The sequence below is a fragment of the Camelus ferus genome, chromosome 29, assembly GCF_009834535.1.
Source record: "Camelus ferus isolate YT-003-E chromosome 29, BCGSAC_Cfer_1.0, whole genome shotgun sequence".
Lineage (NCBI taxonomy): Eukaryota > Metazoa > Chordata > Mammalia > Artiodactyla > Camelidae > Camelus > Camelus ferus.
The window spans coordinates 4452201-4477017 of record NC_045724.1 but is presented as its reverse complement, the minus strand read 5'-3'; the positions used below and the strand labels follow the sequence as shown (position 1 = coordinate 4477017).

At 35.3% G+C, this 24817-nt stretch overlaps 1 protein-coding gene across 2 annotated transcripts in view; it reads left to right on the top strand.

The window, feature by feature from the left end:
- LRRCC1 (leucine rich repeat and coiled-coil centrosomal protein 1) overlaps positions 1-24817 on the top strand; it is a 30018-nt gene extending 5201 nt beyond the window's left edge. For both annotated transcript variants that reach the window (XM_014567030.2, XM_032469893.1), the window contains 15 exons: positions 755-930; positions 1032-1241; positions 6655-6851; positions 7122-7269; positions 8220-8368; positions 11762-11966; positions 12511-12650; positions 14040-14241; positions 14832-15017; positions 15749-15923; positions 16819-16982; positions 19624-19832; positions 19922-20059; positions 22061-22196; positions 24106-24817. In XM_014567030.2, coding sequence (XP_014422516.2) covers positions 755-930; positions 1032-1241; positions 6655-6851; positions 7122-7269; positions 8220-8368; positions 11762-11966; positions 12511-12650; positions 14040-14241; positions 14832-15017; positions 15749-15923; positions 16819-16982; positions 19624-19832; positions 19922-20059; positions 22061-22196; positions 24106-24228 — 2558 coding nt within the window. In that variant the 3' untranslated portion in view covers positions 24229-24817. The remainder of the gene's footprint in view (positions 1-754; positions 931-1031; positions 1242-6654; positions 6852-7121; positions 7270-8219; positions 8369-11761; positions 11967-12510; positions 12651-14039; positions 14242-14831; positions 15018-15748; positions 15924-16818; positions 16983-19623; positions 19833-19921; positions 20060-22060; positions 22197-24105) is intronic.

Genomic DNA, 24817 nt, shown 5'->3' with positions numbered 1-24817 from the left:
AAGGAGTACTTATTACTGAAATGACTTTTCTTCCCTCAAAATTTCTAATATTAGTTTTCCAGACTACTTTCTTTCTCTTGGCATTCTTCTAACCACTTTTATTTTACTTTGTTTTAAAATTACAATTAAGCAAAATTAAAGTGTTTCTGTTAGCCTTTAACACCAAATTAATGTTAATTTGCCAGATTTCTCGTATTTTATTGTACTTATAGAAAATAAACGTATTCGTAAGTACTAATAAATTGCCCATTTTAATCTTAGTTATATGTAATTTAAGAGAAGAAAGTGGAGATGTTTAAGTTTGTTCATGCTTATGGCCTCACTAACAAAATTCTGGGTCTCTAATTGTTCCTCTCTTCATCCTGATTTATATTTGTAGTAATCATATTACAAATAAACAAGAGAAGTTTGGCTTCCTATCTAGAATAAATTGCTGCTGCTCTCATGCACTTATAGCCTTAAAGCAGTTTTATGAAAAGTAAATCCAGAGATGAAGATTTTAACTTTCTGACCTTCCTTCATCAGGAGGAGTTTCTGTGAGGTGTTGGGGGGCAATGTTTTGTTTGTTTTGTATGTAAGGATTGTGTGCTGGGGAAGAACTAAGTAGTTTTTTGTTACAAATTTATTAGTTACATTGCAGGACTAATTTTATCATTCAGGTCATGTATCTGGTAGTGATAAATTTATTCCAGAAATAATTAACCTTTTTTTCTTTTTAATGCTTGAGTTTTCATTTGAATGATTTGTTTCCAAGGGTACAGAGCAATTATGCTCCAGACTTTGCCACAACTTAGAATCCTAGATTGCAAAAACATATTCGGTGAACCAGTCGATATGGCAGAAATAAATTCATCACGTCTGCAGTGTTTCGAAGGCCTTTTGGATAATTTAGTTTCGTCTGATTCTCCCTTAAATATAAGTGAAGATGAGGTATAGTGCTGTTTTTTTTTTTTCCCTAATGTTAAATATATCTTCAAATTGTAATAAGTAAATGTAAATTTAAAAGGTTTTGGTTTGTTTTTGTGTCATAGATCATTGACGGTACGCCAGTGGTAACCCCACCCATCGATGAGATAGCTCCCTTGGATCAGTTTGCAAGCACGCCAACAGATACTGGTTTGGCGTCCTTGATATCTGTGTGCCCATCTTCTGAGCCAGAGAAAGTTAATCATGAGAATGATTTTCAGAATGAGATGAAACTTCAGAAATTAGATAATCAACTTTTACAGCTTCTCAGTGAAGTAAATATTTTTCCTATTTTTTGAAGCAATGCGTTTGTTGAAGGGGAAATAGTTAAGAAAATGTAAAATAAAAATCACATTCAAGCTAACCAACCAGAAACAATCTATGTTTAATGGATTGGTGTGTGTGTGTTATTTTTTTTTTCCTTTACAGAAATAGGATTCTGTCATAGTAGTAGTGGTAGAAAAAGGTAACATACCTTTTTCACTCATTTTCCTCAGTGTCCTCCCTCAAATCTTCACTATGTAGTTCCTTTTTAGTTCTGCTATATTTCACATTATTTCCATCCACCCAACTTTTATTTCAAGTAAGCCGAACTCTTTGGATTCGGTGCTTTTTAACAGAGAGTGTGTGAGCTACTTCTGGCCTCTTCCTTCTTTTCAGTTGTTTTATAGTCAAAACTACTTCTAGAACGTAGAGCTAAATGGCGAGGTATTTTACATAATTCCTGCTTCAGTTACTGTCTGCAGCAGACCCTCGCCAGAGTAATCTGTGCTTTCCTGAACTAGGGATCCTTTTTTTACCCCTGCTACTGGTTCTCTGGTTTTTAGAGTCTTCTTTGAACTATGCGGATGATCTGTAATTCCTAGAATTTACTGCTGTTTGAATCTCCAACCTTCTCTCTTGCATTCTTGTTCTGATCTGTAATGACCGTTTTTTTGTTTTTTGTTTTTTTTTTGAACACCATACCTCCCAGTATACACGAATTTTTTTCTTCATCCCCTGCTTGGATATAGGGGAGAAAGATTACGGTGTAGGCCTAAGGGGCTGTTAGTCAAAAGTGATCCTGGGTTCAATCCACGGTATCTCCATTAAAAAGAAGAAAAAAGTAAGTTTGACCCGGAAATTTGTAATTGGATTTTAATAAAATTTTTTTCTCCAAATGGGGATGGATAGTGGAAAATGCTTATGGAATGATTATGGTTCAGTGGGTTTTTAACGGTGCTGAACTCATACCATAGCTGTAACACTAACAGCTCTTGAGAAACGAGGTCTGCCTTAAGCGAGAGAGTGAATAAGACAATAAGGGTTCCATGTGCCAGAAATCCCTGGAGACTTCAGCTTGGACCAAAGAGGTTGACAGTGGAACTGGGACAAGGATGCTGGCATTTACATCCTTTGACATCACTGGTAGCATATTACTGAGCTGTTACTGCTCCTCAGGCTTTATCTTCCATCTTTTTCTAAAGGCTGACTCTTCTCCCAGTGTCAGAACTTAGATTTAAGCTTAGTAGCTTAAATTTGCAATGAACTTTTCAGCTTCTCTTCTGCCATCATTTCATTCTCGTAACAACACAAATCAGGTAGATAAGGATTAATATGTCATTGTTCTTATTATATAGAAAAGAAACTCAGAAGTTTATCTGAGAGTCCTTGATTGTAGTGAGGCAGAGCTGAACTTCAAACCCTAACCTGATATCCAGTCTGGTATTCTTTCCACTGTCATGCTTCTTACTTAGTTAGCGACAATTCTTCCTACTTTATAACCAAGAATAGGAGTCTAGCTGTCTAGGAGGGAAAAGATGACTTATTGCTATACATGTAAAAATGTTCAGAAGGACTTCTTGTTTGCTAACTTGTTGGTGTAAAGGATAAACATGCAATTTGAATTTCAGTTGATAAATACACCTAAATTATAAGTGAAATTGTAAAGTTACTGAAAATGTGCTACAATATAATGACAATTATTCCTCTTAACTCTTGGGCTTAATAATTATTTATACTGATTTTTGAGAATCCTCTCTGTGAAGCTGTTTTGTCTAAGTTTTCTTTTTTTCCTACCATTTTATTATGAACTTTTAAAACCTTACAGCAAATTTAAAAAAATTTCTTAGTAAATACCAGTATACCCACCAACTAGATTCTACCATCAAAATTTTACACTTATATGTCTATCCATGTATTAATTTATCAAACTATCTTATTTTATGGCACATTTCAAAGTAGATTACACGTATCAATATACTTCCCCCTAAATACTTAGCCCTGTGCATCATTAACTATAGAGTTCAGTAATTGTTTAAGTTTTGTTTTGTTTTGTTTGTAAGAAACTTCCTGAGCTTTCCCAAAGTGTTTGTTCAATTTTATTTTCACCAACAATTCATGACTGTTCAGTTGTTCCACATCGTCTCCAGTGTTTGGTGTCAGCATTGATTTTATTTAGCCATTCTAGTGGGTGTATACTGGTATTCATTGTGATTTTAATTTGCATTTCACTAATGATCAGTGACTTCTTCACGTGCTTATTGAATATTCAAGTATCTTTTGTGAAGTGTACCGAGGCTTGTGTCATAGCCCAGCCTACAGTCTGCCTTGGTGGATGTTCTTTGTGCACTTGAACAGAACGTGTATTCTGCAGTTGTTCAGCCAGGATGGTTGATAATATTTTCAAATGTTTCATGTCTTTACTGATTTTTTTTTGTCTGATTCTATCAGTTGCATGTGAGGTGTTAAGTTCTCCAACTGTGATTGCAGATTTGTCTATCTCCCCCTTTAATTCTCTCAATATTTGCTTTTTATATTTTAAAGCTCTGTTACTAAGTGCATTCACATTTATGACTGCTTCGTCTTGCTATTGAACTGACCCTTTTATTGTGAACTGTTCATCTTTGTCTCTGGGAATATTATCTTCAAGCCTATTTTATCTAATAGTAATATTGCCATTCCAACCTTCTTATACTTATAATTTGCATGATAAATCTTTTTCCATCAACCTACCTATTTTAATAACAGCTTTTATTGAGCTATAACTCACTTTCCATACAATTCAGTGGTTTGTACCCATTAGCAGTCATTACCATTTCCTGCCAGCCCTAGACAAGGACTGATCAGTTTTCTTTTTCTATGGATTTGCCTGTTCTAGAAATTTCATTATAAGTAAAATCATACACTATGTTGCCTTTTGTGACTAGCTTCTTTCAATTAGTGTAATTTCAAGTTTCATCCATTTTGCAGTATGGATTAGCACTTTATTTCTTTTTATTGTCAAATAATACCCTGCTGTATGAATACACCATGTTTCATTTATCCATTCATAATTTGATGGACATTTGTGTAGCTTCTACTTTTTGACTATTATGAATGATGCTTCTGAGAACATTCATGAATAAGCGTTCGTGTGGATATGTTTTCCTTTCCCTTGGCTGTATGCCTGGTAGTGGAGTTGCTAGGTCACGTGGTAACTCTGTGTTTAGCTTTCTGAAGAACTGGACTGTTTCCAAAGCAGCCATGCCATTTCACATTTCCACCAGTAGTGAATGAGAGTCCATTTTTCCACATCCTCACCAACTTGTTACTATGTGTTGTTTTGATTATAGCCATCCTGCTGGGTGTGAAGTGGAAGCTCATTGCGGCGAACGCTTTTAACTTGTCTGTATCTTTATATTTAAAGTGAGTCATATATGGGTGGGTCTTGTTTTTTAACTCAGTCTGGCCATCACTCCTTTTAAAGAATCCATAGTCCATTAAAATTTCCTATAATCATTGATAAAGCTGGATTTAGGTATACCACTTTATTGTTTGTTTCATGTGTGTGCTTTTTGTTTTTTCTGGTTTTTTTTTTTTTTACCTTTGGTTGAAGTTTGTTTGTTTTTTTAACAATTCAATTTTAATTTATATATTGACTCCTTGGTCATACTTCTGGATACTTCTGGGGTTTGGGGTTTTGGTGGTTGTTATAAAATAGACTGTTCAAAGTATACTTACTACGTGTCTTCTAAACTGTAGAGCTCTTGCGTCTATTATGTCTTGTTTTAGTTGTCATTGTGTAGTTCATTTGGATGCATTATAAACTCCATAAGACAATATTTTAATTTTTGCTTTAAAGAAATTAAGATTTTAAAATATTTAGAAGTCACTTATTACTTACCTATGTATAAATCAGGTATGATATTCTCTGTTTCTTCCTGAGGATTCTGGTTTCTGTACGGTATTATTTTCCTTCAGCCAGGACATCCAGCTTGAACTTCCCTTAGCAAATCTTGTAGTAGACATCTGAAACAACAAATTCTCTTCATTTTGCCTTCTTGAAGGATTAATGAAGGACATTTTTGCTGGACATAGAATTCTGGATTGACCGTTTTTTTTTTTTCTTTCAGTGCTTTCTCCTGGCCTCCATAGCTTTCAGTGTAAAGTTAGCGTTAATTAAATCCTTGGTTTCTTGTATGTATGTGTCATTTTTCTTTGGCCGCTTTCAAGAATGTGACTTTACTTTTGGTTTTCAGCAGTTTGGCTACATTGTGCTTAAGGATGATTTCTCTAACATTTTAAATCTGTAAATTTATGTCTTTACTCAATTTGAGAAATTTTGGACATCATTGCTTCAAATATTTTTCTGTCCCGTTCTGTCTTTCCTCTTTTCAAATTCCTTTTAGACCTTTTGGTAGTCCCACAGTTCCCTGAGTCTCTGTACCTTTTATCGACTTTTTTTCTCTGTATTCTTCATATTGAACAGTTCCACTAAACTATCTTCGAGTTTACATATTCTTCTGTCACCTCATTCTGTGTTAAGTCAGAACTGCGACCAGTCAGTTTTTATTTCAGATGTATCTTTCAGTTGTAAAATTTCCATTTGTAGAATAATTTTCAGCTCTCTGCTAAATTTCTTCTCTTCATTCATGTTAAGCATATACTTTATATCATTGAGCATAGTTGTAGTTGTGGTCACTCTTGTAAAGTTCTTGTCTGCTTATTTAAACATTTGGGTCCTCTCAGGTAAGGTCGCCATTGATTGCCTTTCTGTTGAGACTAGGTCATATTTTCCTGGCTCTTCTATGGTAAGTAAATTTGGATTTTGTCCTGGACATTGTGAGTAGTATTTGTGGAGACTCTGGATATTGGTATAGGCCTCCAAAGAGTGTTAATATTTTTGTTGTAGCAAGCATTTAACTTGATTTGACTTAAACTATACATTTATCTCTTAGGCAGCAGTTAATCACTTTTCTATGTTACTGGGCTTCTTGCGGTCAACTCCAGCCCAGTTCCAACTCTGATTCTTCAGACCCAGAAGTCTATGGTTTTTCCACCTGAGTTTTAAGACTCCCTGCAAAGTGCTGATTTTGATATGTTCTTAGACTAAAAGCCATAAAGCAGAAATAACCCATTCTGGTCATTTTTCCAAGTGTCAACTCCCCTCTAGACTATGCCTGCTTTTGTTCGCTTTCCAGGACCTACACGTAGTTTTTGTTGTTTTTTTGTTTGTATTTTTCCCCTAGTTTGTAATTATTATCTTGAGAGAGTTGACCTCGTAGGAGCTTGTCCAGACCAGAAACTGAACCCCTGTCTTTAATTCCAAGCATACTTAGTTTATAAATCCTTAATCTTGTAAAAAGTTGTAACATTTTAGAAAATGTTAGATTATGTCCTTTTATACTGAATTAGACTTTTAGCAAACTTTGTTGTTTTTTTTTCTAGACTTCTAATTCTTTAATAGATAATGTTCCTGAGAAAGATCTCCGACCAAAAAGAGATACAGATATGACTTCTGAAAGTGACTATGGAATCAGAAAAGAATGCAGTAGAAAAATTCCTCGAAGATCAAAAATCCCGTATTACTCCAAAACTATTCAAACCATTAAACACCACAGTAAAAACAACAGCCCTTTTATAAGGTACTTCTTTTAGTTCTAGAAATTCAGGAAAGAAGTTAATACTGCTGGCGTCTTCCTTAAAACTCTCTCATGATGGTTTTTTTTTTTACTTTTCTGAGCTCAAATATTTGACTTTTCAGCCTTGTCAGTTCATATTTGGTCAGAAGTTTCATGTAAATTTATATAAAAGGATCTCTTTCTTTGTGATAGACTGGCATTACCTATGCTGTGAAAAATAGCAAAAGTATTATACATTTCTTTGGGTTATTTCCTATGTCTTTTTCTTTGCAGTTGTAATCGTAAAATGAAACAACCTTTCTTTAAAGAATTATATGTAAGATCATCTTTAGTGAACAGTAATGTGTTAGAAGAATCAGAAGAGCAGAAGACTGAAATGATTAAAGTAAACAATGGTAGCACAGAAGATACCACTTACCGGGTATGATTTAAGAGATTAAGAAAAACTGAATGTGAATAATGTTGGTTTCAAATACAGAGTTAGTCCCAGAAAAATAATACATGTTTTTATTAACAGAAACCCTGTTGTGTAATTTTATGAGAGTGATGAGATTAGGTTATTTTTCCCTTCTTGATTTCAAGATTTTGTGTTACTATTTTTGTAATTTATAATGGAATAGAAATCACATATTTATTTCAGATTCCAGTAAAATTTTATGCTTGTTACATGCTTGTAGAGGAGAAAACAGATCTAAATTTTCAAATTCTTCTTAAAGCAGTGAGTCCTAACTTTTGAGTCTCTGACTCTTTCAGATATCTGTGGAAATCTATGGGTCTTCTCAGAGAAAATTCTTAGAGAAACTCATAAAATGTTTGTAATTTCACAGTTTTCATGAACTCTCCTGAAATATAATTTTGGACCCACGGGTTCTAGATTAAAAGCCATTCACAAATTTTGAATTTTTTCAGTTATTTGCCCTAATCATTCTCATGTTGTTAACAATTTTTAGTACACTGATTTTTTTAAATTAACTTGCATTTATTTTACTTGTGAGCTACTGGTAATACTTTTGATTTGTAGTGTGTACTATTCTCCCAGTAATATAATTACGTTTAAAATATTTAATGCCTTTTCTGCTATTGGTTTTTCTCCCCTTATTTTTAAGTATAAAGGCTTTCATACTTTAAAAAAACAATAATAATTATATTATGACAATAATAACAGCAGCTGGCATTTGTTGAGTGGTTATTATGTGCCAGGCACTCTTCTGTTCTGCACTGCTGTGTATGCTTTATTTCCATTAATTTGTTTACCTCACCACAGCCCTTTGAATTAGATACTATTATTGCCACATTATAAATGAGAAAATTGAGGCAATGAGAGGTTAGGTAACTTTTCCAAGTTCACATGACAATATTGTTTTCTTTTAGGCACTTGTTGAGCAACTAGACCAAGAGAGAGAGAAGAGATGGAAAGCTGAACAAGCTGAAAAGAAACTTATGGATTATATTGATGAACTACATCAACATGCAAATGAAAAAAAAGATATTCATAGCCTGGCTCTTCTGACTACAGATAGGTAAGAGGGAAGGTCTGTAAGCCCAAAGATACGAATGCTGAGCTTGGAACTGAAATACCTTAGTTTAAACTAGCTGTGGAATGATCGAAAACAACACGTGTGGTTTTAGTTTGAACTGAATTAATTTTATTTAAAGATTTAGTAATTTATTAGCTTTTTGCATAAACGAAGAATTCAAGGTATTAATTTGAGCCCTCAAACTGGGAGGTGTCAGGTCAGGTTAAATATTAGGTGTTACAAGTGAAGAATGACAAGGGTCTCGAGCAGGGATTGGCACACTTTCTGTAAAGGACAGGGGTTGGCACATTTTTTTAGACTTTCTGGGTTGTATTCAGTCTCTGTGTTGCATATTCTCAGCAATGAGCTTCAATACGAGATACCCCGAGGGTCTTAATTCTAATGTTTTTATTCCATCTTATTCCATTTCCCATTTTATCTGTTTTTTTTTTTTTTTCTGTATCATGTTATCTAATACAGGAATGTCTTATTCCAATAGGTTAGAGTACCAACCAGTTTTCTAAAATTCTTCTTCTGTTTCCTGTAGGTAATTATATCTGAAGTTATGCTTTTCCTCTAAAGGTTATAAGATTTTTTTGTAGAGCTCCTTTTGATTTTTATCTCTTCTTATCCTTGCATGAGTGCTAGGTTTCTAGACTTGGTATTTGCCAACAGATCGGGTTGGGGCATTGCTCTTGGTTCCGCTTCTTACCTGCTTATACAGTGGATAATTCCCTTTCCACAGCCTTCATTAAGTAGTAAGTTGATGTACAGGGCTCCCAGCCCAGGTCCCGGTTCTTCAGGCATTTCACTAGCAAAGTTTTGTGGTACTTTCTACGCCCACTGTCTGATTCTCTCATTCTCTGTACCTATGGAGTATAAGGGAAGTTACAATACCCAACTTGTGTTCTATGAAAACTCTGTAATTACTCAGGGCATGATGCATTATTTTGTTACTAGTCAATCCACCACCACCCATCAATGTTTTGCCTTATTTGTTTTGCGAGTTGCTCTGATACAAGAAGATGCTGGGCACAGATAAAGGAACAGAATGAATCAATTAACAGTCCTCTGACTACCTCACAATAAACAGCACTCTTGTGTGCAGTGGGTACAGAGGTAGCCAACATAGTTTAATGATAGACTAACAGGGGTTGTGTAACTGAGTCATGAACAGACAGTGGAAGCGAGAGGATGTATCTTCCTTTTTTTTTTTGTGGAGGTGGGGGTTGATTTTTATCCAGAAAGGTGTGGGGCAAAGCCTGAGAGTTCTAAGAGCTGTTTTTATTTTAATTTAGTTCCACTTGCCTTATTATTGAAATTCCTCCCAGATTTTGGCATTATGTTTTCTCTTCTTTAGGGTTGTATGCATATGAATTTTTGCTGTATTCTGTTTTGTAAGTGTTATCTAGTGGAATATTAGAGGAAGCTGTGTCGGGGGCTCCTAGCCAGATTCCATTTAAATTGGAAGGCCGTGGGCACGCTTCATCTGTATCCTTCCTTCCCGTCTCTGTTGTTGTGCCGTGTTGTCCATGTAACGTATTCATTGTTCTCTTGAAAATTCAGCTTCTATCTTTTCTGATTTTATTTTCATCTGTATATGTGTTTGGGATTAGATCCTCACCAGTCTTCATATTCCATCACGTGACTTTGTAGGGACTCTGTTCCTCGTACTTAATGCAGGGTCTGGCATCTGGGTACCATGCTGTGAGTATATATTATCTCAAAAAGTGAATCTTCTCTACTGTACTCTTAAAACCTAACCTATAAGGTCCCAAATCTTTATCTGTCATCTAGACCTCCTTGATTCACAGATTGTTTATTTAATTATGTACTAAAAATTTCTTGCCTAAATTGCCCATAAGTGTCTTATGAGCACACCCTCAGGTCAACTTACCCTGCTCTCCTGTTCTGTATTCCTTGTCCTAATAAATGGTTTCCATACAGTCAGCCACCAAAGCTAGAAATTTCAGAATAATTGTTTTGCTTCCATCCTCTTTCTCTTTCTCATACCCCACAGCCAGTTGGCATTGAAACCTTCTTTATTCTACTTAAAAGGTGTTGAACTATCTCCTCTATATCCCCAAACTGCTACATTAGTTTAGGCTCTTATCTTTGGCTTAGAGGATTGCTCTAATTCTACTGATCTGTAGCTTCTCTGCCCCATCCCACCGTATGGTCCACAGAATAAAGTCCAATATTCTTTAATATAACATACCAAACTGGAGTTGAGAGAGTAAACAAAGGAAGACCAGTTTGGAGACAACTCAAAGACAAGAGGAGAGATGGTAAGGACAAGAATTGGAGACATGACTGTAGTATAGAAGTTGATGGATGTACAGGGATTTTTTCCAATTATGGTTTGGAAATTGCAGTAGATACACATTGGAGTGGCCGCCTAGCTCAGAAATTCCTTCATGAGGCTGTGTCTTTGCTATTCCTAACCCCTTCCAAACACTAGACTTGTGTTCTTTCATGAACTGCCTCTCTGCCTGTAATACTGGTCGGAAGGTGAGCACCTGACCCGAGCTGGGCGACCACGTGCCTTAGCCCATGGCCACAGTAACTGGTGTGGTGAGTGGGCCTTTGAACCACATTGGAGTAATCAGAGCCTTTCCTGGAGCTCAGTTCTAAGTTAAGCTAGAGAAAAGTAGTCTTTTCTGTCTAGTTCCCACTGCCGTCAGAATGAGTCCAGAGGTGTTTGTAGCCTTCCCGCTGTGCCCTGTTTATGTTAGAAAGTAGCCTGCAGTAGGAAAAACTGAACCAGCCTGTAGGAAATCAGAGACCTGATGGTGTCCGTGTGCTTGGTTTCAGTGCTCCCTCAGAATAGTGCCATCCCAGGCTCTGAACCGGTTACGTGGGTCAATAAGTTCTCCCTTTTTACTTAAAGTACTTACGAGTTTCCAGTCAAAATCAAAGGCTGTAAGGAGTACAAAGCTGGGACAGCCCTCAGGGTCTCGGGAAGATGCAGGGAAGTCACAGGTGACTTCGGGGACCTGCTCAGATACCACTGCTCTCACCGTAGCTTTGTAAATGCATCTGTGTCCCCTCTGCTAGATACTGAGCGCTCGAAGGCCAGGCTGTATCTTTTTCCTCTTGCTTCTAAGCCCATTCCTAGCACAATGCTGAAACAAATAAGGTGTCTTGTAAAGTTTCACTCTTGAATAGTAAAGTTCACGTAAGATGAAGTTTCACCAATTTATGTAAAATGCTTTCCTTCTTGGGAAAATGCTAGTTTCAGGGACGGGGAAAGGGTGTACTGTCTTTCAGCCATTTTTTATCCAATGAGAATTTGAAACATACTTCAAATCTTTCTCTCAACCGTAACCTTTGAGTACAATTTTTATTCTTTTATATGTGTCATATCCTTAAAGCCGCATTTGATTTATGCTTTAGGCTAAAGGAAATTATTTTTAAAGAGAGAAATTCCAAACTACAACTTGAAATCATGGTTCACAGACTTCAAAATGAAATTAAAAAACTCACCATTGAATTAATTAAAGCCAGAGACCAACAAGAGGATCACATTAGACACTTAAGGACCCTGGAAAAGGCCTTAGAAAAAATGGAGAAGCAAAAAGGGCAACATCAAGCAGCACAGGTACTTCTGTAGTTTAGTCTCTTCAGTCCCTGGAATTAACACACTCATAGCTTCTGTCCTGAAGCAAATTATGTCATTACGTAGTGAACGTAAAAGGTGTGAGGCTATATGCAAAAACTAATTTAAATGTACCAATAATTTAACCTGTGGCCATCATTTCTTGAATTAAGGGTACCAGCATTCACAAAGCAATTACAAAAAGGGTTGGTGGAAATATTTGCAGGTTGTTAGGCTTGTGTCTTGCAAGAGCCAGATTTTAAAAGTCTCTTCAGGGTGCTTGAAGGCCTTCATTCTCATGCTTTCTGAAGGGAAATTTTCATTAAGATCTGTAGTGCAAATGAGCAGTTGTTAATGCGAATGTGTTTGCTGCTTCCAAGATTACGCTTTATGTGGCCATAGCATTATTAATTGAATAAATTTTGAGAATCAATTTAGTCACTAGGTCTTGTTACTTAGAGAGCACTTTTTCTTTGAGGAACTGACCTTAAAGTAGAAACAGAGGGGATTATTATCTAAATACTGTAATTGTGTGTATTTTATTCAGATGCGACTTATCCAAGAGGTGGAACTCAAAGCTGCAGCTGCTGATAGAGAAATAAACTTACTTAGAACTTCTCTTCATCAAGAAAAGGAACAGGTCCAACAACTTCATGAACTTCTCGCACTGAAAGAACAAGAACACAGGTAAATGAAATATCAGGAAGATTCGGACATTTACAACTAGGAAAAGTTACTCGGTTCTCCTCCCACCGCCGCTAGTCCTAGCCAGCGACTGAGCAGTGGTGGAGTCCGACAGAATTAGCTCATGGAAAATGACGTGTTTATGTAGGCATCAGAATCAGGCTGGCAGTAAGAACTAGTAGCTTAAAAACAAATCAGTGACTATTGAGGTTGGGGTGTGGGCTTGTAACCATGAAGCTTAGTTTGCATTTCTCTAAGCCCAACCAAAAGTCAATCATGCAGTAAAGAGAAGACTGCTTTGATTGACTTCCAAGAAACTGCTTGTTAAATTATCAGTATTCTTTATTCCTTTGAAGCAGGGTTCAACCAACTTTTTCTGTGAAGGTCTAGATGGAAATTATTTCAGGCTTTGCAGGTCATGCCTTTATAGCACAGAAGTAGCCACAGACAGAACATAATTAATGGGTGTGGCTGTATTCCAATAAAAGTTTATCTCCCCAGAAGAAGGGCAGCAGGCCAGATTTGGTCCAAGGGCTGTGGCTTGCCAAAGCCTACTTTTTAGAGTCCACAGTAGCCTGAACACTTTCAGCTAGTTATCTGCTAACTACCCTACCAGTTGAATTGTATGATTGCCGTGGGTTAATTGTGTTTGTTCTCAGACCTGTTTTGTTTTTGTCCTTACATAAATTAAATTTTAACATATAAATTAAATTTTGATGCTCTGAGGGAAATCGTTTGTCGTCATATGTGTGGGCAGGACAATTGTAAAAGATTGGGGGGGAATAATCACAAAAATATAAAAATTGACACTTAGTTTCCTTTTTATCTTTTAACTTATTCGAGTTTAAAGAAACCAAAACTGATTTCAGAAATAATGGGTTTTGTATTATGGGTTTGATTTATTCAAGAAAAAAGAGTGCAGAACTCTAAAGCATGAACTCACATTTAAATAAAAAACTGGCCCTGTGTCAAAAGATTGGTGAACAGTTTCCTACCATAATTGATGTTTTCAGTTAATCAACCACCAGTACCAGTCAGACTGTATTGATTGTACGTCAAAGACTCAACCAAAGTGGAAGATGCGTGAGGCAGAACCTGACTTCTACGAATGTACCTGAAGAATTTTAGAAGCCATAGAATGATTCTAAACTATCTCAATGAAGTTAAGATTTGGCATACTCCTTTATCCCCGTCACCACTGAATACATAATCAAATAACACTCATATTTTTTCTGTAACTACCATCCTATCCCTAATTTTCCATGTTTGAAAGTGAGAAACTGATCTTTTACAATAGGGAATATAAAATATTTAATAACTATTTAAAGACCTTTAAAGTTTTCCTTTCCAGGTTAACAGCATCCTATGATTTTTTTCTGTTTTTCATTCCAGGAAAGACCTTGAAACAAGGGAGTTTTTCACTGAAGCGGAATTCCAGGAAGCCTTAGCCAAAGAAATTGCTAAAGAAGAGAGAAAGCATGAGCAAGTTATACAAGAATACCAAAACAAAATTGATGCATTAAACCAACAGTATCTGGATTTAGAAAATGAATTCCGTATTGCTTTAACTGTAGAAGCCAGAAGATTTAAAGATGTAAGAATTGGCATCTAGCTTTTTATTGAAAACAGAATCAGCAAGATATGGTGTGATAAGAGGACTCTACATGTTAGAATTCTAGCTCTGTTTGCATGTTAACCATATGATCTTAGCAAATTATTTAAAATCTTAGAGCCTTATTTCTTCCCGTAAATAATAGCTAATCATCAGTGCTGTTGCCAAAGCTAAGTGAGATTGTAAATGGTCAAGGAAAAAGAGCACTCGAATAGGAATTAGGAGACCTGAATTCTCTCCTATTATCATAGAGCACAGATTGGCAAGCTAACATCTCTGGGTTATATTTGGCCCACTCCTGTTTTTGTAAATAAAGTTTTATTAGAACAGATCCATGCTCGCTTGTTTATATAGTTAGTATCTGTGGCTGCTTTTGTGTTACAACAGCAGGGTTGAGTACTTACAACACAAACACACATGGCCTTGCTGGTCTGCAAAGCCAGTTATGTGTGAATCTTATCCTTTTGCTAAAACTCTGATTCTAAAAATGAAAGAAGTAAAGCTGTTTCCAGAAACAGATATTTTCTGAATATTTGGAGAACTGCTATTTATAATGCAATTTTGAAATATAGGTTAAAGATGGTTTTGAAAATGTTGCAACTGAATTAGCAAAGAGCAAGCATGCTCTTGTTTGGGCTCAACGAAAAGAAAATGAATCTTCCTCTTTAATTAAAGATCTGACCTGTATGGTGAAGGAGCAAAAAACAAAACTTGCAGAAGTTTCCAAATTGAAACAGGAAACAGCAACAAATTTACAGGTAAGACATTGTAACATTCTATTTCCTTTAAAATTTTTTTTAAATCAGTTTCTCAAGTATATGGTGATGATTCTAGGAAGTACATAATTATGAACTTTCAGATAATACTAATTATATGTTTTTACATCTGTGAAAAGTAATAAAACTAGGATTTTCACAGATTGCATTACTTACACTAAAACAGTATTTAAGTAAAACAGGTAAACTGCTAAATGGGAATTAATTTAAGAAGCATGCTAAGTAAATAGGTACCAGTTTTATAGTGATACAGATGGTTGAAGTTTGGGAAATACCACATAAATTGTTGATATATATTTGTTTTATGGTGGGGTTGTATTTACATATACCTAACTATAATCATTGTTAAATTACTTTATTTCTGTTGTCTCAGTTTTAAATGTTAGTGGTATTTTGCCCGAAAGGACTCACTTTCTGAAAGTGACCTTTAGACTGCTGATGTAAATACTTGGTAAGAAATTTTGAGTATTACATGTGTAGTTATTCTTTTAAGATAATAAATAAAGTTCAGTGTGTTTAAAGCAGTAGCCTCTTTAAATTTGACTTACTTCATGACCTATAATTAAAACATTGTCTAATGTAAAATTTAGGAACATTTACTTTGTATTTGCTTAAATAGCATGCTTTCTCATTATAAAATGTAAAAATAAAATAAAGAAGCACTTAAATATAATTATTTGATTTCTTTCCCAATGTTTTTCGGGGGCACACAGAATCAAATCAACACACTTGAAATTTTGATTGACGATGACAAGCAGAAGAGCATTCAAATCGAACTTCTCAAGCATGAAAAAATGCAGCTTATTGCCGAGCTCGCAGCCAAGGAGTCGCTGATCTATGGTTTAAGGACAGAAAGAAAAGTGTGGGGACATGAGTTGGCACAACAGGGTAAAACTCTCAAATTTTCAAAGGGAAAAAAAATCCCATTCTGCTAATCCAACAAATCTGTGTATTGGAGAGGAAGGGCTTAACTCTGCCTGCACACACCAAGAGAGAAGGTGGCACTTCACGTGGAGGAATAAGTAGTCATTTGCCAGCCAAACAGGAATGAGATTACACTTAGGAAACGGGAAATAGTTACTACACCTGTTAGAAAGTTATAGTGCTGATTTTTTTGCTTTTGTGGGTTTTCTTCCCTCTTTGATTTGGTCACTTTTCTGAACAGGTGTACCTCTGCAATGCTACAACTGAAGAAGTCTTTGAAAGTAATTCTTTCTTATCTAGTGATTTTAAATTATTTGTACAGTATGCAGATTTCATTTTTTTTTTCCTAAAAATGTTGGTAACATTTATCCTGTCTTGCATGGAGAAATGTGAAATAGTGTATGAATGGAAACCACGTCAGGTTTAGGTCAGCTTACCCTCAGTCTCATTCCCTTTCCAGTCACCACAAAGCAAGAGACGTACACCATTCTAAGGCCTATCATAGAGACTTTACCATTTCTGAATAACTGGATGTTGACCTAAATGGAACATTGCGCATTTGTCTGTTCCACGTAGGAATGTTTAGTATGATTTTGTTTGTTTGGATGGCATAACATGACCCATTAAATGATCTGTGTCTGAGTTACTTGTTCATGTTGTAGTTTTAGGTTCTCAAATAGCCACAGCTGTTTAAAAGGCCTTTTTTGTTATCACCCCCTTTCCTCTTCATGTTGTGCTATTATACATTTGGTTCTTTATTCCGTTTTTACTGTATGATACATGGTACAATTAGATGTTCATGAAATAGAAACCCTCCAAGGTCTTTTTAAGTTTGTTACTGACTATGTTTGTTTCTTAGGATCTTCTCTAGCACAACACCATGGAAAACTGGAGGCTCAGATTGAAAGTTTATGTAGAGAGAATGAATCTCTGCGAAAAGCAGGTGAACGTGATAACGATGCATTAAAAATTAAGTGCAAAATCATAGACGACCAAACTGAAACCATTGGGAAATTGAAAGAAGTAAGTTTGACATTTTATTTTAGGAAAAGATCGTATGGCAGGTTTGAAAACCTGTAGATCAAAGTATCTAATATTTGTCTCAATGAATCCCAACTGTGTGAAATTGAAGATAGATTATCATGTGTTTCTTTTATAATGTTTGCTTCTATGCTTTTAAAAATGATATATGACATTTATTAATTAACTTGAAATTACTTTTACCTCCAAATTGTATGGACAACGTTATTATGGCCCTTTGAAATAATTAGAAATAGTGTCCACAAAGAGTTAGGAATCACAAGAAAATTAACATTTTATTTAAACTTTGCATTGTTTAGTATCTTCCAGTATTGGTAAATCACTTCTTGAAATTATGACAGAACTTGCCATCCTGTACTTTAAAGTGTATGAATAGAGTGTAAAAGATTCATGCTTGTTCCCATGGGAAACCGTTCTACCCTCTTCAGTATGGCATATCTTAAGGGAGAATTCTAATAGGATCATTTGTTTCAAAGTATTTTATATGAAAATTTCCAGAAAGTCAGCTTGAACAGTGAATCAAATTTGAACTTTAAAAAAAATTTTTAGAGATTTATCTCTACGGTGTAAGAATAACTGAGAAAAGGGTTTTTAAGGAACTGCTAAATGGGATTATCCCCCATAAAGTTAGGAACTCACTCTTTAGAGAGTTCATAACTTCCTGTGATTTGATTGTTTTTCCCTTAGTCATTTTTAAGAAACTCCTTGAGAACTTAACTTCATCGAGTACAGAAAACAAAGAAACATATTTATTACCACGTTGCTATGTTCATAGCTAGATTTTAGGCTATGAATGCATGAACTATGTTACCCTACACAATTATATTGGTATTTATGCAACCGAAATTTTGGTTTCATGATAGCCAAAATTTCAAATATATCTCATACATACCAAGCTACATTGAAAATTATTGAAATTTTTTAGCAGTAAGCCTTTTCTTATTGTTTTAAAAATCTGTGCTTTGGTGTAATACTTGTGTCTGACGTAACTACTCCCACAGTAGGACTACTGCCTTCTTAACAGTCTCAGCAGCGCTTTTGGAAGGAAACGACTAGTAATGAATGTCATAATAGAGACAAGAAACAGATTAGATTAGATATTTGGTTAAAAAGAAGTTTTCAGATTTTCAACTCATCAGTTTTCTTTTCACAATTTAGTGCATTTCCTTTAAAGAACATTGTATCAGCCTCAAAGATAGGAGCGCTAATGGTGCGTTCCAGCGAATCACAGAACGTAGAGATAGCTAGGCATAATTTCTTCTACCAGTAAATTCATCATACCTTATAACTTAAAGGGATAATGATGTAATCTGCAAAATTTAAAGTTCGATCTTTTTCAATTAAGTATATCCTGTACAGTTAGCTTCTGACTGGAAATCAGAAACAAATTTTTTGAGATTCTGTTTCCTCTCATGTATTTTTTGGTACTTGCACAAAACTCTGATGCTGCAGTGTTACTTTTTATTAAGAGGGTTATTTCATAAGAATCTTCTATAGCTTTTGTGAATTCCTGGTATGTGTCAAGACTGCCCACCCTTAAGTACTTTAGAGTATTTAAGCTCTTAAGTAGGAGAGATGTAGGAAGAAAATAAACCATTCATGCCTTTTATGCAAAAAGTTGGTCAGACTAGAAGACTGCCTGTTACCTTTGCTTAGAATTTTTAGATATTAACACACTGAGGAATTGAACCACACTTTTTTAAATACATACGAATCCACACCTAAATTAGCCTTGCTCAGTATGTATTTGCCTCCATCTGTTGTTTAACAAAAGGGGAAAAAAGGCAAAGTGGGGCAGAGAACACAGGGCAAAAACAGGAACTGCCACTTTCATCCTTTCTCATGGGCGGAGACTGAGGTCAGCGGTTGGTGTTCCAGCAGGGCTGTTCCAGCGTCCAGGCGCGCCCCCTTCGAGCAAGCGAACGTTCATTGGAATCAGTGCTTCATATGAGGCCTGATACCGGCCAACATTTAACAGTGCCTGAGGTAGTTTTGATCTTCCTCATCATCTCCTGATTTGCAGTTTGCAAATAGAGGATGAAGTGTGACTCACAATACAGAAGATACTAAAAGGAAATTTTAGGGGATGTAGAGCCTGTTTTTATGTGACGTTTTAATAGTCATGAAGTCATACTTTTTTTTAAAGTATTTGCTCATCCTAATGCAGGAAACACTTCTGTTTAGCACAGCAGACATCGCAGTCTAATTTGGTCGTACATACACAGTGAGCATCCGCCTTTTCTGTATTGCTGTCGGCCACCTAGAGTTTTCCTGTTAGTACTGTCTTGAAAATAGCTCTTTTCAAATGCAAATTTATGCTCATTGAAATTTCCATTGTTCTGCTTTCTTTTCCATCCCTTGTACACCCTCTGTGTGATAATTACTAACTTAATGAAATAAAAAGTGTAAATAGTTCATCTTTCTTAATTGCAATTAAAACAAAGTAGTAGTGCTATTCTTTATTGATTGTGATTTTTTAAATTTTCTGTAAATCTTTTCCAAAATATTCATTGAGTATTCAATTCATTTTTTAATCTGTAGTTTTTCTAATAATTTTAAACCATACTGAATTAGGAAATGAGACATTCAGGATTAATAAATACTGATTTTTTTTTTCTTGAAGTGTTTACAGGAAAGAGAAGAAGAAATCAAAATATTGCAAGAAAAGATCACTGAAATACAAAAATGTACTCAAGAACAACTTGATGAAAAATCTTCACAACTAGATGATATAATTGAGAAACTAGAAAGACACAATGAAAGAAAAGAAAAACTAAAACAGCAGTTGAAAGTAAAGGAATTAGAGCTTGAAGAAATTAGGAAAGCTTACAGGTATTATCCAGTATTCCCTGCTGAGAAATAAAATGTGGCTTAATAATCTCATATAACCAATTTTAATTGTTTAATTATTCTCATATTAGTACACTTAATCAGAAGTGGCACGATAAAGGAGAACTTCTCTGTCATCTCGAAATGCAAGTAAAAGAAGCCAAAGAAAATTTTGAAAACCAAGAAAGGAAACTGAAAGCAGAAAGAGACAAAAGTATTGAACTGCAAAAGTAAGCGTTAAGTCCTAAAGTGTGTGGGGGTATCGGCACACAGAAGCCTGAACTGAGACGGGTGAGATGCAGAGAGAGAGAGGGGTGGGTAAAAACATTCTGAGTTTAGTTATTTGCCGTGTACTTTATTTCCATTCCATCCATAAAATAAAGATAGTTCCCACTTTAATATTTGATGTGAGGTTTAAACTTTGTGTAGTTGTGTACTGATGTATATATATATGGTGTGTATGAGTTCTTTAGTATGTAAGCAGTGCCTGACACATAGTCATTACTCTATGAATATTTTGTTTTTATTACTGTGATTATTTTCAAACTCTATTTGAGTGAAAGCAGCTAGTGATATTTTTGGCTGTTGCATGTGGAGTTTGGAGGAGGGGAAGTCACCGGACTACCAGGGCAGTGAGCTCCGGAGGACACTACAGCAGATTTAGGAGGGAGCTGTGAGCCTGCACAAGCTGAGATGAGAGCTGATTTTAAAGAAGGGAAAGGAAATGTGTAATTGGGTGCCATTGTTGTGTGGACTGTATAAAATACTCCAGAGGAAATGAGGGTTTTACCTGGTGAGCTATATGATTAGACTTGTTAAAATAATTTACAGCGTTGACTGCCTTGAGAAATAGGCAAAACCAAAAACCACTGCCATGGTTTAATGACCAGCTCTCATCTATACAAAATGGCATAGGTAAGGTGGCATGTAGATTGCCCAGAAATCTCATGTAGATTCCCAATACATTAAATCTAATAGAACCTGGAAATTTGACTTTTTATGTTGTAACTCAGAGTAAATGCAAAACAATTACTACACTTTCCAGAAAGGTTTGATTGCTAACACAGTCACTTCTTTGCTAATGGACCCGGTTCCACTTTTCTTTTTCAGCCAGGCACTCGTATAGGGACCTTGGCTTGGAACTCATTGCAGTCTTCTCTCCAGCTGGTCACAGCTGTGCAATTTGGAGTCCTTTAGACCCTAAAGACACAGTCATTTCACAAAATTAGCAACTCCTAAAGTTAGTAACAATCATAAAGCCTAACAATTCTAGAATCTTATGCATTGCATCATTTATCATGCCATTAATAGCAAAACAGTAAGAGGCCTGATTTTATACATTAAAGCCTCTGTGACTAAGATTGGTATATATGATTTTTAATTTAATGAAATATTAATAAAATAGGTAAATTATTATTCATAAAAACATTTTATTTGCATAGCTTTTTACAAAGTATAAATTGACTTTTTTCTTACATCTTATTTTGAACCCAGCAATAATTCTGCGGGTTGGCCAAACAGGCAGGATTATCCTGTTTTAGGGCAAACAGACATTTATCACAGGAGTCACGTGGCCACCAAGTGTTGCAACTGGGAATAAAAGATGGGCTTTTGATTCATGGTCCTGATATTCAGTCCACTGTTGCAATGGGCTGTGCCAAAACCAGGGAATTTGTTCATTATGGATTTAATATTTTTAATAAAATTATTCATATTTAATATAAAGGAATGGGTATTTTGCCTCTGAGCAACTTTTAGCACAAAAATTTTGTGAATACTGTTTATAATTTGTTTATTAACATAGGGTTTTATCTGTTAAGCATTAACATATGGAAGTCAGACATACATGTTTATAAACTTGAAACCTACAACCTTACCAAATTATCACACTGTTAATATGTGGGGAAAAAAGGTTGATGGTAGCAGCTGTGAAGGTGCTTGTTTATAAGCCACATCCTTAGACTCAAAATAAACGAGAACCATGCGCTCCGACCTTCAGAGGCTAAAAGTGTAACAAACTTCCATTGATGTTACCCTGTTCTATTCTGTTACTGACAGATTCTGTTGGATGATGAACGGCTTGTATCTTTAGTTACCCAAGATGCCCCTTTGCTATTTCATGGAGTTATGCTCCCGTTAAACTACAAATGTAAGATCTGCCATCGAGGAGGACAAAACATTCTAACTTTTACACACACAGATAGATATTTGGGCTTTGCTTTGTTTTTAAGGGATGCGGTGGAAAAGCTTCACAATATGGATCATGTCTTTAAAAAACAAGTCGATGCAATTGTTGAAGCCCATCAAGCTGAAATCATACAGCTGGCAAGTGAAAAGCAGAAATGTATTGATTCTGCAAATTCAAAGGTACTGTAGGTAAAATTCACTTTGATAATCTGTATTAAATTGTTATAGCTAAGTAAGTTGGATCTTTGACAGTTAAAAAGAGAAAAGGCAGCATGATTTAATGACCAGATAGATATGAAGAATATTACCAATACAGTCATGAAGCCGGGCCAAAATGTTGGTAATATTTAGATTACTTGTAGAATATAATTGTAATGGACCAAGATTGTAAGTTTGATCCTGACGTGTACCTGCTCCGTGAATCTGGATCACGATTGCTGTATCCCTAATCCGTTTCAGCTGGAAGCCCCTTTAGCTACACATAGGCAGGATGAGAAAGTGAATTTATTAAATACAGTCCATCACCATCTTGCACAAGCTCTAAAGGTATGTTTTATTATTACTAGGGTTCAAACCTATCAAGTATTTTTCATTTTAGTACCATTTTGACAAAGGAATGGGTTTAGGGTGATACCAAATCAGAGGCAAGCATCAGAATTACCTGTGGAGCTTTTTAATAATACACAGGCATGAATTTCCCCCTCAGACTTCTGTTCACTTAGTCTGGGATAAGACCCAGGTATTTTTAAACCTCAGCAGGTGACTCCGATGTGACCCCTCTGTTGAGATCCACTAGGTGAGGACACAGAGGCGACAGTTATGAATTTCCATTTTTCCCTGATTTTGAAGTGGTAATAAGAAACAGGTATCTTTAATACTGGAGAGTCAGAAATCAGCGACTTCCAGTTGGAGAAGAAAAGAGTTCAGCAGCGGAAAAGGAAAGTAACACTTCAAGGTCGTGTGATTAAGTGGCATTTCTGTCAGGAGTCCGTGTGACCAGGAAGGGAATGAGGTCTTTGGAAATAATCACAATGAATAAGGAAGTATAACTTGTTCAAAATTAGTTCTTTATTTCATTTCAAGTCGACAGATGTTTCAGATGTTTTATTTAAAATCTACTAAAATAAAAAATAAAATAAATAAAATAAAATCTACTGCATGTTTAACAAGAGTACGTTAGGTATTACTAAATAAAGTATAACATTAGGCCTTTAGCTGAAAGGAAAATACTGTGTATGATTTTTGGACATCGTGCCAGTACAGTGAAATATCAAAGGGATGTGTCTGTGACAGAAATGGCACCAAAGCTTTGATAATCATGAAAAAGCTTGTAAGGCATCACACACGTGATCATTTAAATTAGCAGAACTGTTAGTTTCTAAGGGAAAAAAAAAGGAAAACTGTGTTAGAGATAAAGAAGAGAGAAGTAAACACAAAGGGACGGTCATGCTGGCAGTACTGCCATGTAGTATCGTGGGAGAGAGAGTTTCAAGCAGAAATTAATAGTATCAAATACAGAGAATCCTAAGAGAATGTAGGTTAACAGTAAATCATAAAGTGATGTCTCAAAAAGGTGGTCATTTATAACCACCAAGCAGCAGTTTTACAAATGCAATGGGAGCTAAATTCGAGTTTCTTTGGGAAGGGAGGTTATTTCAGTTTTGAAAGTTTGCAAAGAACTGGTGTTTAAGTTAAATTCTTGATTCAACATTCATAAGCAGATAGGACAGTGAAAAGATTTGATCAGAAGACTGGCTTTCATCCAAGTGTGCTACCGAGAAGCTGCACAACGCTGAACAAATTTTCTAGGCTATAAAATAGAGTTAAAATATATTACCATGTGTTTATCACGAGACCCTGTGAGAAACAGACAACATATATGCAGGTACTTTGTTTACAGTATAAACATTATTTTCCCTATTAGCATTTGAACAAGTTAACATTTTACTAACCTCATTGCTTTAAATGAGCATCACAAATTACAAAATGTATAAGAATAAATTTTTTGCTTTTTTCTTTCACAAATGCATTTCTATAATATATTTTCGTAAAGAAATCTAAATGTTGTAAAATGTATATGTTGATTTAGGTTCATCGGGTTGAAGAAGAAATGCGTGAACTTCTGCAAGAAACATGCAAGAACAAAAAAGCAATGGAAGAAAAAATTAAGCAACTTGCTTTTGCTCTAAATCAAATTCAGCAAGAAATGTGATGGTTCTGAGAACAAATTTAATTGAAATGGACCAGCAGACCTATTGTAAAAATGATTAAATATTGTAACAGTAGTAACTGCTATGACTTTGAAATGTCTCTTTCTACACATTTCATTTTGATTATATTTTAAAAGACTTTTGATCAAGTATTTATTAATTGTATATGTAGGGTCTTTTTATAATAAATTGTTGATAATTATGTGTATTAGAAAAACCTATCAAAATAACTAGACTTAAAACACTTTTTCTTGTTTCTGTGCTATACATTGTTTGGTAATTACACATTTGCCTACTAATATGTAAGTGAAAATTAAGATTAGTATTTTGACTATATGAGGGGAAGTATCTTAATATTGTTGTTACTTTACTGTGTTGATGAACTGATTATATTTATTGCTTGTCCTTTAGTTGATTTAGCTCCATTCTTTTAAAGTGCTCATAAGTGTAGCCAAAAAATATTTTAAATCTGTGTAAGATGTGGTGTTTTTACGAACGCATATGTATGCATCTCCACATCACTCAAAATGACCCCTTTTTAAATAATGCATCTGACTCTTTCATTAAAGAATACATTTAAGGTTTTATAAA